Source organism: Chanodichthys erythropterus, chromosome 14 (genome assembly GCF_024489055.1).
Source record: "Chanodichthys erythropterus isolate Z2021 chromosome 14, ASM2448905v1, whole genome shotgun sequence".
Lineage (NCBI taxonomy): Eukaryota > Metazoa > Chordata > Actinopteri > Cypriniformes > Xenocyprididae > Chanodichthys > Chanodichthys erythropterus.
In genome coordinates, this window is record NC_090234.1 from 46,929,815 (window position 1) to 46,948,618 (window position 18,804).

Below are 18,804 nucleotides of genomic sequence, written 5' to 3' on the forward strand. Positions count from 1 at the left end.
TCACAGATGACCAAGTCAAAATATCAAAATTTTGTACAGAATTCTATAGTAGATTATATTCATCCAAATTTTGTGAACATTCGGCCACTCTATTTCTGAACTCTATTTCTGGAATTAATTCAGTCAAGACCATCGACCCTGTACAAAAAGAGCTCTGCGATAGTTTAATTACTGTTGAGGAAGTCTTAAATGCTATTGCACATATTAAGGTTAATAAATCTCCCGGGGTCGATGGCCTCACGGCCGACTTTTATAAAACCTTTTCTGATCTTATTGCCCCCTTTCTTAAAGAGGTTTATATAGAGAGTATAGAAAATCAATGTCTTCCACCTACTTTAACTCAAGGATTTATAACTTTGATTCCAAAACCTAAAAAAGACCCATTACTATTAGATAACTGGAGACCAATTTCTTTATTAAACAATGATTATAAGATTTTTGCCATTATCTTTGCAAATAGAATCAAATCAGTTATGGACCCCCTTATAGATGAGGCACAATCTGGCTTCCTAAAGAAAAGACATATCTCAAATAATATAAGATTAGTCTTAGACTTGTTGGACTACTCACATTTAAGTGCTGATGAGGGATTTATTCTTTTCTTAGACTTCTATAAAGCGTTCGATACGGTGGAGCATGCTTTTATTTTTGGGTCATTACGAAAATTTGGGTTTGGAGATTTTTTCTGTAAGGCTATACAAACAATGTATAGTAATGCAAACTGTTCTGTTAAACTTAAAGGTGGTTCATCCTCCAGATTTTATTTAAAACGCGGTCACTATCAAGCCACTTAAAAGGTATATCTATTGCTGGCAGGGATATTAATATATCCCAGCAAGCAGACGATACTGCACTTTTCCTAAAAGATCAACTTCAGGTCCCAGCTGCTCTTAAAGTAGTAGATGCATTCTCCAAGGCCTCTGGCCTTAGATTAAACATTAACAAATGTGAACTATTATCTATTAAAGATTGTCAGTTACAACATATTGCTAATATCCCAGTGAAGGAATCGGTGACCTATTTGGGAATTGTTATCTCGAAAGATCAAAAATCTAGATGTAAGATAAATTTTGATCCCATTATTCAGAAGACTAAAACTAAGTTAAATCACTGGCTTTTGAGGGACCTATCTTTAAAAGGTAGAGTCTTGCTGTGTAAAGCTGAGGGACTGTCAAGATTAGTCTATGCTGCTACTTCCCTTGATGTTTCTAAGGAGATGTGTAAAGTTATCGATACTGCTTTATTTAATTTTCTTTGGAGAAACAAAACACATTATATTAGGAAATCTATAATAATGAATACTTATGAATCAGGTGGATTGAACTTCCTTGATTTTAGTACTCTAAATAATAATTTTAAAATTAATTGGATTAAACATTTCATTCTAAATCCAAATTCTCTTTGGAATTTTATACCCAGTTTTGTTTTCTCCAAAGTAGGTGGTCTTGATTTTCTCTTGATTTGCAACTACAAAATTGATAAAATCCCTCTGATCTTATCTTGCTTTCACAAACAAATGTTGCTAGCTTGGTCCATGTTATACAAGCATAACTTTTCACCCCATAGATATTTAATTTGGAACAATTACAATATAGTATTTAAAAATAAATCCTTATTTTTTGAAAGGTGGTTCTTAGCAGGTATAATACGAGTGGATCAATTATTGAATCAAGACGGCATGTTACTTACTTACTCTGAATTTCTAGATTTTCATAAAATTCCAGTGACACCAAGGGAATTCTCTATTGTCATGGATGCTATTCCCACAGGGGTTTTGGCATTATTCAGAGCTAATACCCAAACCAATGTTGCACCCTCTTCTTCATTTAATCTGTTTGATACTGCAATTGGGAAACTTTGTTTTGCCCCTGGAGTATTAAATGTTAATAAAACTATTCGTTCTCTTTTGCAAAAAGATATTGTCACTAGGCCCAACTGTATTGTTTATTGGAATAGACTGGTGGAAGGTTTGTTATGGAAAGCCATCTGGACCTTACCAAACAAATATTTATTGGTAAATAAAATAAAGGAAGTAACTTTTAAGATCTTACATAGATACTACCCAGTTAATAACTTTCTTGTGAAATTTAAAAAGGATATTGATTTGAACTGTTCTTTTTGCAATACACTGCCTGAAACTTTGTTTCATTTGTTTTGGCATTGCGCTCATGTAAAAAAATTTTGGAAAGATTTGTCTAGATTTATTATTGACAATATTGACTCCACCTTTTCTTTGTGTTTAGAAAATGTTATATTTGGTTTTACTAATATCCCCCCAAATAAAAGAAAAGAATACTATATTATAAATTTAATTTTAATTTTTTCTAAATTTCATAAACATAAATGTAAGTACAGTAAAACTCATCCTTTGTTTTTGGTTCTTGAAAAAGAAATGCAAATATATATAAAGACCATTCAAATAATAAGAAAGCAATTAAAACTGTTTCTGTCTGTGAGTCCTTTAACATATTTATATAATTTTATAGCCTCCCCCCTGGCTGTTTATTTTCTCTATAAATGTAATGTATTTTTGACTGTACATTGACTTTGTTCTGTTTTTGACGTTCTAATAAAAAAAAAAAAAAAAAAAAAAGAAAAAAAAAATCCTCTCGCGGAAGTGATTTACTGCGCGCGCAAGCATCAATTGTGCGCTCGGTCATTAATGGCATTAAAATGCCGCCATAGTTGAGGCTTGTCTGGAAAAGCACATACAGGCAGTCGTCATCATAAATAGATGTGATGGCAGAGTTCCAGAAATGCCTGTGTGTGCCTCTGTAGAGACTGGTTCCCCTGTGAGAGGAGAAGGATTCTTTTCGCTGCTGCTAGATCATTGTTGGGTCCGTTATTCTTTATTCACGTCTGGGTTGCAAAGATGAGGGGAATGAATCTAATTGCAGCAGCTTAACTTTTTTTTATAAGAACTTAAAAGAAACAAAACACTCAGGAACAAACATTAACAGACAATGAACAGAACAAAATACAGGGCTTAAATAGACCAAAGTAATTAAAAAAAAATTAACCACATGTGTAACTGAATCAGTAACAAAGGCAATAAATACAGTAATTAATATAGGCGGGAAAACTAGAAAAAAAGGAAATATGCATCAAACACATGAATTCTGCTGTGTCTATTGTACTGAACCATGATACCATGGAAATAAAAGGAATTAAGGAACCAAAAATTGTATCCATATATATATATATATATATATATATATATATATATATATATATATATATATATATATATATATATATATATATATATATATATATATACACCATGTGCAGAATTATTAGGCAAGTAGTTTTATTAGTTTTTTTCCAAGCACATTTTACCAATTCCAATCCACATCAATCTTAATAACTACTATTAATATTGTTTTTAATAATTTATAAGTGACATATAATTGTTCATGAAGGCTGGAAATGAAAAATGCCTTATATTCAGGTGTGCAGAATTATTAGGCAGGTTTTCTTTTACAGGCAAAATGAGCCAAAAAAGAGATTTTTATATATGTATATATATATATGGAAAACATTTTTGAAACTCCATGAAAGTCCAAAGAGGCTTGTTTCCAGGCAAGCATGCTCTCACCTCCACGTTGAGGCTTGTCCGGAAAAGTATATATACATATATATTTCAACACCAATAATAATAAATAAATAAATAAATAAATCACCAACTAAGACGATGATGAATCATGAAAAATAGTTTATTGTTCTATGTTTTTCAGAAAATTAAATACTCTAATACAGACAAAACAATACTACTCACAAAAGACATGTCAGTGGACATATTATGTAATCAATTTCTCCCTCCTCAATATACACATCTCTGCTATGTCTCGAAACATCAGACACCTTTACAGGCGGCACAGGATCCTGTTTGTTGACATCTGTTAGGATCTCAGATTGAATACCCACATGTTGAACTTAAACATTTCTCAACAGCATCAGGCCAGTAATGGTGCAGTTTTCCCTAAGTTTTAAGGATTTGGCTGCCCCAAACATCTTGTCTAATCCATATTTAAGCATTTTATGCTTCTCCAAATGATTGAAGCAAGATAAAATAAGACCTGTCTTCAACAGGCAAAATTAATTAAACCCTTTCACTTTGGTAGATATTAGATAAATATAATTGAATATGGATATTTATGCCAAGCAGTCAGCAACTGTATGTCTACTGATGTAAAGTTTAGATTAAAATATAAAATGCATCATATGCATTATGCTTAATTGAGTATGGAAAACCCCTATAGGAACAAGCGTTGTTAGGCAATTTTAACACAAATCAGACATTAGAAGTGATATAATTTACAGACAAATTCCAGATTACAGCTGTACAAAAAATAGAACTCTATATGCACAAGAACCTCACAAGGCATATTTATCACACACACACACACACACACACACACACACACACACACGCACACACACACACACACACACAGAGAGAGAGAAAGAGAGAGAGAGAGAATAATATACTAGGTCACAGAGAAATCCCTGCTAAACAGCCTCACATCACCACAAAGACACTGAGTGTTTAACCACACAGACTTAAAGCACAATATAAAACAGACAAGTAAGTTATGCAGTTATACATTTTAAAAAATGATAATGCTCCACTATACTGTTTATTTATTTACACATTTTATGTTTGGTTTCAGATGTGCTGGGCTCTTCCTTTTCTGTATTTTCAAGTCTGTTGAGTGCTGATTACTATTCTTCAGCAGCTTGGAGCCTTTATATAGTGCAATAAAGTGCAATTTCTACTAGAACATTAACATTAAAAAATATAATGTTAATAAAACTTCCTTCACAGTCATATATTTCACAATAGCATTTGGAAGTCCTCTAGATCAGAGGTCCCCAACCCTGAGGTTGCGACCCATTAACAGGCTGTGGAACAATCTGGGAAAGTAAAAAAAAAAAATAATAATAATATTTTTTTTTCTTTCTTTTTTTACTTTTTTATTGACCTTTCAGATGTATTTAAATAGAAAATATTATATAATCTGTAATAGCATTTCATGTTTCCTGCAAACAGTTTTCTTGAGTATCAAGACACTCATAAAAATCAAAATAATTTGGATAGTAATGTATCAAAAAGGGAAAAGGCTAATAATATTTTCAACCTAGACATCATTATTAGACAGATTTACATTAATTTACATTAAATCCGATTAAACCTGGATAATTTCAGATAAGTTTTATCCATATCAAATTCTGTTTCCACATCTATTTAAGTAACGGTTATTGTTCAGATTTTCAGCCAAAATCTTCTAAGGACACACACTGATAGAGAAGCATGCCATTGGCTGCAACCGGCAGATCACTAGAGGCCAGTCACTAAAGTCGATTGCGCAACCAACCATAGAATAGCCTAATTTGCCGCATTTTTTAAATTGTAGTCCAAATTTTTTTTTGTACATTTTTTATTGCTTTGGATATGTTTCTCAAGGATACAGACATTTTGACAATTTTTTGTGTGAATTTGTCTATTCAAGCGCAAGAAGACATGAACGAGAACTCGATTTAATAGGCTATTTGGATGTTTGCACACAGAAAAGTTCTTGAAAACGTCATGTGATTACTGTACTGCCTTCCTGTAATACTGTAGGGAACCACTTGTATACATAAATCATGTAACAGTTCATGTTTTTACTTGCACATAAGATTTATTTTTAATCCAAAAAATTCCATTTTCAGTGAAACCGGGCCATTCTGGGGGCCATGACATTTTCTGAATATAATAAAAAATGCTGGCTTGCTGGCAACTTTAGTAAACGCCTGTGAGGAAAGAGTTAATTAATCAAACAGGGAAACTACTGAAAGCCACAACTTGAGCTACCACTTTCCCACTGAGAATTTATGACATTAAAGAGCATTTTTTAGACAGGCTAAACATGACAGTCGCCTGTGTGTGAACACAGACCTCTCCACAGACATCTGCTCTATATGAAGCATCTTGTGAAATTGCTTTGGATGATCAGGTTTTTTTTAACCTCTTTAGAGATCAGGGTTTGTTTCAGACATATGCACATGAGCAAAAATGTAGCCAATTTCCTTTACATTCTGAAATGACAAGGCTTACAGGAAATCATCCAATAGGTACACAGTACAATCAAAAGTGATGTGAGCGGTTTAAAACAGTAGAAAAAATAGTGCCAGGAAATCACAGCCTGCACAAACTGGGCTAAAAAAAAAAAAGTTTCCTGTTGCAGATCACATTATGCTGTCTGACGTCAACACATGGTCTTAATAATGTAATAATATATATATATATATATATATATATATATATATATATATATATATATATATATATATATATATATATATATATATATATATATATTTGGTCCTTTGTATATAAACTCAGCAAAAAAAAAAAAAAATAGTATATTTTATATAGTATTAAAAAAAAACTATATACGGGATATTATATTTTAAAGATACAATCCAAGTAAGCTTTTTTGGAAATTATTTTTTATGCTTGCTCAATGAACCATAAGTAATTATAGCACATTCACCTGTGGAACAGTCCTCAGGACACTAATGGCTCTTTTCGCTCTGTTGTGCAAACGGTTTACAGCCCCCTCCTCCTCCTTTGTTCAGGGAACATATGTTCACTCATTATTCTATTTCTGTTTTGTTAGATATCTGTGCAACTTAAGTTTGTCTCAGGTGTTGAATGTTTTTATGTTCATACAATATTTATGTTCATATTTACACGTTAAGAAATTTGCTGTGAATAAAAGAAGTTGAAAGTAAGAGGACATTTCTTTTTTTGCTGAGTTTATAAAAACAGATATACAGACATTTGAAGTGTGACTAAATTACACCAAGCAAAACGTTTATGGCACAAAGCATAACGTGCAACTCAAAGCATTTGGCACTTGTAGGATCAGTTGAGGTAGCAGTATATCAGTACTCTATCACCATCTATTGACTACAAAACAGAATACAATTTCCTTCATTTTTTCAAAGCTCAGGTCACAAGACAGTCTTTCCCTCTTAAATTCCTGCAATCTTTGGCATCTCAACTGAGCATTTGAAATGTCCCAATAACACTGACAGACAGAGATAAGTGGGGAACCAGGTCGCTGGGTTATTCTTTAACGTCCTTGACCACAGTCACCTGAGATAAGGTTTTCTTGACACGTAGTGCTGTAAGCCGAGCAGCTGGATTGGCATGCCAGCACTCCCGCATGATCTTACCCATAACCCTCAGTGCCTGGAACAAACACAAACATACATGGGTGATTCTTCACTTTTGACTACTTGAAATCTTGAAGATGAAACTTAAAAAAAAAAAAAACTAAAAAAAAAAAACATTTATCTCATGTCCTCATTTTATACTCAGGGAACCAAGACGTTTCTTTCTTGTGTTTTATCCACTTTTACTTTCTGTGTGTATGTCAGGGGCGTTTCCTCCAAGGAGGTAAGGGAGGCAGTGCCTCCTCAAAAAAAAAAGTGGATGAGAAAATAATCAGTATTACAAAAATAAAACATCACAAATGTTACAAAATTTGACATTAAAAAGTGTAAAATTCACTAGTTTTTCTAAAGAAACACTGTAAAACCGCGACACCCGCAGGTAAAGTTACAGCGGGGAGTCCGCGTCTCTGTGCCTCCCTTCAGCTAATAGAAATAAAGCAGAGCCCCCTAAGTGTGCGGTGGGTTTAGTGGGGGGTAATTGAGAATGAATGATGGAAAGTCACTTGAGAGGAGGCAATGCCTCAACAGCGCTATGATTGGATATGATCGGTTATGATTGGACATGATTGGTTTGTGCGATAAATCCCGCCTCTTGTTTTCGGGCGCGTTCTCGTCGAATCGGCCTAAATGAACACAGTGATGGCATTAATGGGAAGACTAATTAAAAAGTAAGTAAACAACTGTCACTTACATATCACTGCTTTGTGTCAAGTTAAAATCAAACTTGAAATGGCCTGAAAACATGATGACTCAGGAGGTTTTAGTATTCATTTTTTCATTTAATTCTTTATTCCAGACCCTTAGGTCCATATCAGACAAATAAAAGAAAAGAAAAGAATAACATACAAACTTACATTCAAACACACATTATTTAAAAAACAAACAAACAAACAAACATACAAACTTGCATTCCAGTGCTTCCAAAACCAGGAGGAGTACCTTGTATCACTTAATTTAAGATTGTTTATGACCATTATAATTGTATTTTGTGAGCCACTTAATCGACATATGAAATTATACATATAATTCCTTAGTACAGCATGCAAAGTAGGAACATCACTGAACATCCCTTTAACAATTCGATCTTGATACATGCTCTAAAATTGTATACAGTAAGAAAAGTTTTTCTGTGACCAGGAAACTTAAGGCCCGATATACTTCAAGAGAAACTGAAGAACACATTGGAGTGATGTAATTCCAACTATCAGTAAGCTTACTGACTTAATGTGTCACAGTACTTAATGTACCAACACAATCACATGAAAATGCGTATAAATAGTACGAGTATGTAATCTCGTAGAATATATACGCCAAAATGAGTTTTGGCGTGCTTATGGTACGCAGTTTTTCGCGTGCATATGATACGCACTTTATGGCGTGTACATGCTACGCTCTTGGGTAGGATGGGGGTGGGGGTTTCGTATATATAATATATATAATACGATGCTTAATGCTTAATGTTTAAGCATTTCACTGATTTGGATATTGCCTCTCAGCATAGTATCTCTCAGCATAGTATCTCTCATCAAAAAGTCTCGTTTCACATCAAAATGTGATGTTATTTTTAATTAATTGAAATGAAAGAAAAATAAAGAGATAAAAGGGAAATTGTGGTATAAATGGCATCCAAACGGTATTCCGAAAAAAGGAAGAAGAAAAAGCAGAGGAAGAAAGGCAAGCTAAAAGTAAAGGCATATTCTGACTGCAGGGCTGCCAACACTCTGCATCTGTCACTGTTGAAAGAGATGCGCTCTCCCTTTAAAAACACATTTAAATAGATTTCCTTGAAATAGTTTCAGGTTACGTGTCACTGCACAACCTCAGGTTACGTGTCACTGCACAACCTATACATCCCAGCATAAACTCTTCTGATAAATTAGTTTTTATTAAAGCGTCTACGTTCACAAATCACTGTTAATTTTAACAGAAAATCAAGAATACTCTATATGGGATTTGGCATGGCAGAAAGCACACAAAGAGCGCTCCCTTTATAAAAATCTGTCACTCTTCTCAGTCAGGGGCACAACTGCACATATGCTGAGGGGTATGTAAGATCATTGTTGATGCCCCAACCCCAACAATGAAAAAAGAATAAAATAAAATAATAAAATAAAATTGTTATTGCTTTTATTGCAATAAATAAGCCACCAAAACGTTATATAGGCCTAAAAGTGAAATTTTCGGTACCACAGCAAAACTACTAGCCTATGTAAAGTTCAAACATTATTAAAGAAAAGTAAGCAGTAATAAAATAAATAAAAAAATAAAATAAAACAGCATAAATAAATACAACAGAATAAATATTAAACAAATGAAATAAACACAGCAGATCTAACAGTATTCAGGTACAGAAATTGAATAATCAAATTATTCAACATTGCATAGTTTTAGCCGATAAGATAAAACCTATTGTTTGAATAACCAACAAGACTAGAATTTGAGAAAATTGTGTTCAAGCGCAAGAAGACATGAAAGAGAACTCAGTTCGGTGCTGAGATGCGACTCTCTGAGCACACAGAAAACAGCACATGGCTGTTTTTCCATTTTCCCATTTTCTGTTTCTGTTCTGCACCATAGAAAGCTTCCCACCTCTATCCATTTTTGTCATGGGACAGACTTAAAGTAATGTCGGAGGGCAGAGGTGGGTATAACGGAGTACATTTACTTCGTTTAATTTACTTGAGTAGTTTTTTGGAAAATTTGTACTTTTTAGAGAATATTAAATTTGGGTACTTTTATTTTAACTTGAGTACATTTGTAATGAAAAATCTGTACTTTTACTTAGTTACATTAAGCGACGTTCCTCTCGTTACTTTATTTTAATGCATTACTGTACATGTTAAGAAATGTGTAGTTTATTCAAAGCGTGCTGTCTCTTTTTTTTCATGAACAATGCCCCATTCACAAATGAATCACTCTTTTGAGTCGATTCTGTTCAAAGTCTTGATCAAACAAGTTGGCAAAACCATAGACATCATATAGGTAGACGCCCTATTGGCTGCTGGGCGCTGAGATTTGCGGCCGCCATCTTAGACCTGTCGCACTCCTAAGCTGCGTCCCAATTCGCCTACTACGTCCTAAAAGCATTTACTGTTTTTGTAAAGAAAAATTACATACTTTTGAGTGTGTAGCAGAAGAGTATGAAAGCTTTGGGACATACTACCTCGTCATAACTGCGTCTTTAACGGACGTTCTGTCGTTTATTTACGCAACCTGTAACTGTTTAAACTACCCTGTCAATCATCTTGTCACAGTTAAAATCCTCCACATTGAATTAAATTTATTTTCATACCATTTCGGAGAGAAATGTAGTCGCACGTTGATCTGCCAGTCATGGGTCTTTCCAACCCGATTGGTCTTTCATGCAGAGATCTCCTCATCTTTGCATAACGCATTTAAGTTAATGACCAAACGCATCGTTATAAAAGTTCACAATGCTGTTGCAGATTAAATATATGTGGATAACATTTAATAAATATATTTTCGTCAGGTTATATTGATTATTAATTATTCAAGCCCCTTTATCTTAACCGCTCTGCTTAATCGTCGGACCTCGCGTGTTTTTCACATAACTTAGGCTACAATTCAGATCGGAAAGAATTCGAAAGCACTTGTTAGAATGCGCTCAATGCATGAAACTTACTTTTAGTTAGGTAACGTTAAGTGCCTATACAACACAATCCAATCTGAATTTAATACATTGTTCGGCCGGACATATTAACTGTTATTTGCGTTTGTGCACGTGATATCAGGAAGCAATGTACACACATGATGGCAAAGCACAAATCGAGTTACCCCTCCCACTTCTGCTAGTATTATTTAGATATGTTATTTTACTGCAACTATCTGTTTCTGCTTCTTTACCATACTTATAGTGTGTGATTTATAAATTACTTTATATCCTACATCACATATTTTGATTTTGGACGTCTAGTCACTTTATATCTTATATCAGAATATTATATAACTGTTAAGCCTACTATGAATATTAAAATACACTGAACAATGTGTCCTGTATCATAGCTACATGAATGACCTTTGCAGCAAAAAAACCCCGCATCAAAATCAGTTAGGTATTCAGTGAGATATGATTAATTAAATGCGCTGACAGCTCATTGCACCTGTCAAACAAGTTACACTGAGCTGGAGCTGGCGACCGGTCCAAAATGGCGGATCAACGGCTCGTCCGTGCCAATAGGCAGTAGCGTTCGATAGGGTGTCTACCTATATGATGTCTATGGGCAAAACTGTCTAAATTCATTCGTGAATCTTGTGGGTAGCCTAGCGCAGTGGCAGCGCCGGTGACCTGTTCGTCTTAAAAAAAATTAACGCCTTTGCGTAGACACAGTTAACCAGTTTACATGCGCCTGCAGAAATATACATTTGATTACATTTTGGAGAACAGACGGAAGAAGATCAATCATTTGATCATTGTTTGTGTTCAGATATTCAGTGAATATGAGCGTGAGCACATGTAAAGAGCTTTCTCTCTTTCTTCTTTCAAATGTAGCTGTATACTACGTTAGTATTATACAAAGCAAATGACATGCAGTGATGTTTGGGCTACATATGCCAGAAATAATGCTTGTCTCTTCTGTGTTTGTTGCAAAGATATCTTATTATGATAATAATTTAAATATCTAAATAATAACATGCTATTGTATTGTTGTATATATTACAAAATAACTAGTAACTAGCTACTTGAATAGTTTTTTCATTGGATACTTTTTTACTCTTACTCAAGTAACTATTAAGATTATTACTTTCTAAGTACTATAAGTACTTGTACTTTTACTTGAGTACGGTTTTTGGATACTCACTTCTGCCTTGGAGGGTAAAAAGTTGATATTGATATAATAAAATAAAACTTTAAACTCAAATTTCTCAAATGCTAAACAAAGGTTAAAAAAAAAAATATATATATATATTATAATAACGGAGACCTTGTTTCCTATCAAAAGTAACAAAGCACAAAGCTTATTGAGATTTAATGGATTGGAAGCACGCTACAATATTCTGTTAATTCATTAGCTTAGAACAGCAAAGATCAAAAGATTGATTCTTGGAATTTAAGAATCAATATCAGTTCATAAAAATGTGGTGTAGTCTTGTTTTTTGTAGTGAGTATACTGTGAAATTCCCATCGCTCGTACGATATACTGTCCATGTCCAGAAAGGTAATAAAAACATCATCAAAGTAGTCCATGTGACATCAGTGGATTAGTTAGAATTTCTTGAAGCATCGAAAATACATTTTGGTCCAAAAATAACAAAAACTACGACTTTATTTAGCATTGTCTTCTCTTCCGGGTCTGTTGTCAATCCGCGTTCACAACTCCGCAGTGACGCTGCTGACGTGTTATCTGGTGTGCCCAAGCTTCGTTGGACTGATTTTCTACTGTTTAATGTCAATCACCATCTAACTCAGCCAGTTAAGATAGCCTTAGATGTTATGAATATGGTCCCTGGAGCATTATCAGCTAGCAAGTTTCAATGCACAATTAAGAGTTCAAGTTGCAACTATTTTTACAAAATTCTGGGTTACATATTTTGGGTTCATTTTAATCCAGCCATATTCCAGCCGATTTAGTGTCAGTTATTTTGGATATACTGTATATCAGGTACAGTTCATGGCAAATTTTCACAAGAAAAAAAAAAAAAAATCTCTCAACTAATGCTGTAAAATATATAGTTGGTACTACATTCATATTGAAGGTAAAATTAACTGATTTGTATACAAACTTAAACTACACAAGGACATTTTTGTAATATTAAAGTTATAATAGGCCTACTAACTTTAAAAAATTTTTTTTGAAATTTATTTTTTGAAATCTAAACATTTAAATGGTGGCTGTCAACTTGACGGATTTATTCAAACATTCATATAGGACATCAATAAAGGACATTAAAAAATATAATTAATATGTAATATGGGGCATATATTTAGCTAAATGCTCCTCTCTAGAGTTAATTTTTTGGTCACGAGTTTATTCACTAAATATTGAAATCTCTTCTGAGGTAACATTAGCCTAAATCTGACGTTACGTGACATTGTTTACAAGCGTCTTTCCGCAGTTTTCACCTGATTACGCTAATACACAAGACATGATATGGATTTTATTAAGTTGTTCTGTATCTTTTAACATACCTTTTAGAAGTTCGTTCATGTTTATTTCGCGCTGTAACTAGTATGAAAACGGAGGAGAGAATCAGTTCATGTGCGCTTCATGCTGCCGCTTCTTGAACTGATGAGGCGATACATCGGTCATGACACATCAAAGAGCGCCAAAGCGGTATTTGTTTTGTTTTGTTTTTTCAGTGTAAAATGGGCAGAATTTGAAATATGAAACTTTGTTTCATGTCAAAAACAACAAACCACAATTCGTATTGTGATTTATTGGATGGTTACGTATCCTCTCGATTTTTAAGTGGGTATACGGAAATCCTTGAACATTCCTAGTGTGTATACGGCGTATACCTGCGTATCACGTAGACTACACCACTAAGGGGATCTATAATGCACCTTTAACAAGATGTAATATAAGTCACTGGTCTCCCCAGAATGTGTCTGTGAAGTTTCAGCTCAAAATACCCCACAGGTAATTTATTATAGCTTGCCAATTTGGGTGTGAGCAAAAACATGCCATTTTTTTTTGTGTCCCTTTAAATGCAAATGAGCTGCTGCTCCCCACAGCTTTCCAGAAGAGGACAGAGCTTTAATATGGAGGATCAAATTACTCAAAATGAAATAATTAAATAAATAATGAATTCAATAAAACAATAATTAAATGTACCAGTTTATTCTGAAATAATTAAATAATAAATAAATAAATAAATAAATAAATAAATAAATTTATTTATTTTGTAAAATTCCATGAAAACACATTTATTGTTTAATATATTTCACAATATCCTCTTTCACACACTATTATTGTTTAAATATCAATTTTTTTATAATTAATTGTGCTTGAAGCCGTTTTTCATAATAATATGCTGAATTTACGAATGATGACTATTTAATGAATCATGTATTTCCAAAGCACGATTTTTCCCAAAGATTCTTTTCATAATAATAGAGGACATTTCACAATTGCCAATCAACAGGAAGTGGGCGGTGCTTGGCACTAATTGGCTAATCCTTTCAGATTATTTACTTAGGTCTAACAAAGTGAACTGAAAGACTGGAAACGAATATGGCTGTAGGACTTGATTATAGACTGGAGACTTGATCAAGTTAAAAATGCACTGCTTTCTTTTGCAGATGAAGTTGAAGGGAATGTTTTGTTTGGTGATGCTCTGTTACCTGGATTAGACGACATAAAGGATCTGCTAGTGGCAATAATCAGAGGATCTTAAAATTGATGACTATATATGGAACACTTGCGACTGAAAGCAGAGTATCCCCACCACACTTTGCCAGGGTCGATATTGTCCCTACCACTTTTTTTTTTTTTTTGAAAAATCTTGCTGTACGGATATAGCTAATGTAAATGAAACACATCCGGTTGATATTAATTTGTGTTAAAAAAGAGGAATTTGTTGTTTTTTAAATCATGCTGAGTGCTCGTTGCCGCTGTTATCAGTGGCGGAATGTTCTATTTTGGCTCATGCACAGACTTCACACAGTCAAGTGTACGTCAATCTATCACTTAATAGGGTCTATTCTTTCCGGTGAAATCACAAAACAAAATGCACACAAACGTGTCCCTGCTCTTGATATACAATAATTGATGATAATCTTTGATTTTAATGAGGAGGAAAAAAAACTACAGTATATGAGAGTGGAGCATTCTGTGACTAATGTCACCAACCACACGAAGATCTATTTGTCGTGTCTGTCCGCTCTTCAACTTTCAACCAATTAGCGCCAAGCTCCGCCCACTGTCTGTTGATTGGCATTTGTGAAATTTCCTTTATTATTTATTATGAAAAGAATCTTTGGGAAAATCATGCTTTGGAATTACATGATTTGTCAAATAGGCGACTTTCGTAAATGCAGCATATTATAATAAAAAACAGCTTTTTGTAAAAGAACATTCAATTATGAAAAAAAAATTAAACAATAATAGTGTGAATGAGGATATTGTGAAATATATTAAACAATAAATGTTGTGTTTTCATGGAATTTTACAAAATAAAACATTTATTTATTGATTTATTTAAATTATTTAATTATTATTTAATTATTTCAGAATAAACTGGTACATTTAATTGTTGTTTTATTGAATTCATTATTTATTTAATTATTTCATTTTGAGGAATTTGGTCCAACAGCAAAGCTAGAGAATCTTATGCAGCCAAAACGATGGTTGTCAGTAATGGTGTTCAGCCTAACATTGTACAAAACGGAGTCGACACTGATAGAGAGACTCAGGAAGTTACAACTTATAGAATTCATTTGGAGGTTTGTGAACGGTTAGTGGATAAATTTATGTTGCTACTCATCGACTAGCATGTGCTGTCATGTTAAACTTTTGTGCAAATCCAGCGTTGAATTGACCCTTGTTTGTGAAGTAGTCCAGCGTAAAATGATGGCATGGTAACAATGCTCTACTACAAAAACTCTTCCTATTCTCTAAAGCAGCCCAACATGGCCTCACCCCGTTTGTTGCATAATAAATTATGATGGAATTTTTATGACCCTGTTAAATTTAAGAACAATGAGAAAAGTATAACACAACCGCTACCAACAACGCAGTGTTATTAGCACAGGACTGTCCCAGCCTATAAGGTGGGGAAGAGGCCCTGTGAACCTGACCCAGGGATGGAAGCTCTGCCTTAACAAAGCGGGCGCACTGTACAGTGGTATTACTGGCAGTAGCCTTTGATGTGAAAGCCGCCCAGATAGGTACCGGGCTCGGGGCAATAGAAGCCAAAACCACCATAGATAAGCACCACCATCCAGGGGAGTGTAATGCACACCAAAGTTTAACCCTCAAGCAGACAGAATCCGCACCTGTAGTGCGGAGATGTCCAGGTTATAGATTCTGGCAAACATAGAGTGGGATGGCACAGATGTCACTAATAGACACCCCGCTCAACCAAGCCCAGGAGGAGGCCATTCCCCAAAGCGGTGCATAGGCCAGCACAATCACATCCACTATCCAACAGGAGAGTTTTTGCTTTGTCACCAGCAGCCCTTTGGTGTGGCCTCCGAAGTACAAATTGCTCGAAGAACCTGAAGTGGCTGGAGCACTCAATAAACCGAACCGGGCACAGCAAGTGTAACAATTCCTCCCCCCATCCAACAAAATCCATGTTAACTGCTCCCTCAAATGAGTGAATGCTACATATTGTTAAATGAAATGCCACATGAATGGTAGGTTTATCAGACAAACCTCACAGCTCTGCCACTGGTTGGGAATGTTAGGTCGGAGTTTTTGTTCACACACCACCTTCCTCATATCATCCACTGATGGGTCTGATTGCACCTGGTCATAATAAGGCAACTGGAAATCTTCATGAATCCCTGCAGAGCACAGAGCATTTATGATTATTTATTTACAATATGTACTGATAAAAAATGTCAAATGGATGTTTGGATGCAGATGTGCAAAATCATATATTTTATTTTCTTCCCTAAGGAAAACCCTAACTCTGAAAATGTTAGTTAAGACATAAACAGACATGATATTGTATCTCATAACCATTGTTCTCCCTCTCTCTGACCCTAACAATTGAACAAGCTGTTTTATGCTGATGTGTTTTTAAGACATCTATGTGCCTTCAATTTTAATTGGTTAACCTCTTTGAATGCAAAAGGAGTAATAGTAGCAGCACACAGGCTATGGATTTACTCTCAGGTCTATAATATACTGTAGTTTAATATTTTACTCCACTACATCCTTCATAAACTTTTCAGAAAGTTTGGTGATCTTTACCACATTTTAGCATTAGTTAAAGGGTCATGAAACCCCCCTGTTTTACCCTGGTCGTTCACACCTGAGTTTCAAAAAGTCTGTGAAAATGGGCATGTAAAGCTCTGGAAAAGTGGGAGTGTAGAGGGGGGGGAAAGGGGAGAGAACAACCAATGAAGCACAGACATACAACACACTCATTATACAGAATAATGAATATTAATATATGAGCACGGAGAGCATGACAACAAACTCCCAAGCACAAGGAGAAATGTGAAAGAATATTTAATAGGGCTAATAATAGGCTACTTTGATCACATTTACGAGCACTGCAGTCTCAAAATCAGTATTTTAGAATCATCGTGTCGTCACGTTCAGATAGGCTACACCACTGTATCAGTGTCCAGTTTGCAGATATAATTAATTTGAAGAAGACTTGATGAAATTTGTGTGCATAACTACACCATGCTGGTTAATGTTTGGTGCAGGAGAATGTGTGAAATAAAAATTTTAAACACAGATACTTTATTCAGTATGAGCTATGTGCTACGTGGCTAGTGTTATTAAACTCATTGCGGAGCTCCGCGCTGAAACCGAGCATATGCGCGCTCCGCCTGTATATCATAAAAATAATTGTATTTTTCATGTGTTCGTATTCAAATTCCAGTTCTGACCGCATCGCGAGCAAAATACAAACAACACACGTGCTGTGCTGAGGGAAACAGCCTACGGCTCGTGTATCTGAACGCAGCTAGAGCAGGCAGAGGAGAATGAGCCGCACTTTTGTGACATTTGAATTCTCAGCTGTAATGCGATCTCACGCGAGCATATTTTCCATTTGTGCTGGTAGATTACAGCAAAACAATCCACATGCACACAAACCTCTTCTCTGGTCACGTTGCAGGAAAACACATTGTGTTGTAGCACTGAGGAAACGAACACCAACGATATGTCTCTGAATGACAAGAGACCGAGGCGAGAGAAGTGATACTTACTCATGCATAATACCACAATTATAATCTTATGCATACTACAGTGCAGTGATTGGATTGAATGAGCTTTATGTCATGAATATATATGTCGATAATCTACGTCAGCATGTTCGAAAGTACACAAAGACGTCAGATTTTGTGACGTTGCTCCGACCCCTTTCAAACAGGAAGACAGAAATCGCTCTGAAAAATGCAAAAATAACTATTTTTCACTTATGAATAACATTAATGAGTACCTTTAGTGTTTTCAATGATGTGCAGCCTATACATATCTGTTTACATTTCAAAAAAGTGTTTTGGGGTTTAATGACCCTTTAAGGAAATACTTCCTATACTTCCTCTTATAACCTCTTATTGTGACATTGGGTCTCATTAACTAATAATTGCATGGATTATTTCACATTTGTATGCACAGGATAACTTCTCATGAAAAATCCCCACCTAATTCACAACAAGTCGTGTACGCACATGACTTTGTTCTTAACCTCGTTCTTATTTTAGTGAATCTGGAGTAATTTAAAAGAGTGGCCGCATGCACGAGGTTAGTCATTTGCATAAAACATGGCCAAACCATGTCCATATAAGGGTTTTCCACGTACGCATTCCTAAAAGGCTTACGTCACTCGTGTCAGATATGCAGCTTTTTAAAGATGCGCTCTCGCCTGATTCTCGAGCAATGCCAAGTGTAGCATTCTCAACAGTTCTCACAATAAACATCTTTCATACAG

The 18,804-nt window shown here is 34.8% G+C and overlaps 1 protein-coding gene across 5 annotated transcripts in view; it reads right to left on the reverse strand.

Annotated features, from left to right (window-relative positions):
* Window positions 1-4,692: 4,692 nt before the first annotated feature.
* LOC137035779 (TGF-beta receptor type-1) overlaps window positions 4,693-18,804 on the reverse strand; it is a 104,123-nt gene continuing 90,011 nt past the window's right edge. For all 5 annotated transcript variants that reach the window (XM_067409414.1, XM_067409412.1, XM_067409413.1 and 2 more), the window contains 3 exons: window positions 16,566-16,696; window positions 7,148-7,243; window positions 4,693-4,917 (listed from right to left, as the gene is read on the reverse strand). In XM_067409414.1, coding sequence (XP_067265515.1) covers window positions 4,861-4,917; window positions 7,148-7,243; window positions 16,566-16,696 — 284 coding nt within the window. In that variant the 3' untranslated portion in view covers window positions 4,693-4,860. The remainder of the gene's footprint in view (window positions 4,918-7,147; window positions 7,244-16,565; window positions 16,697-18,804) is intronic.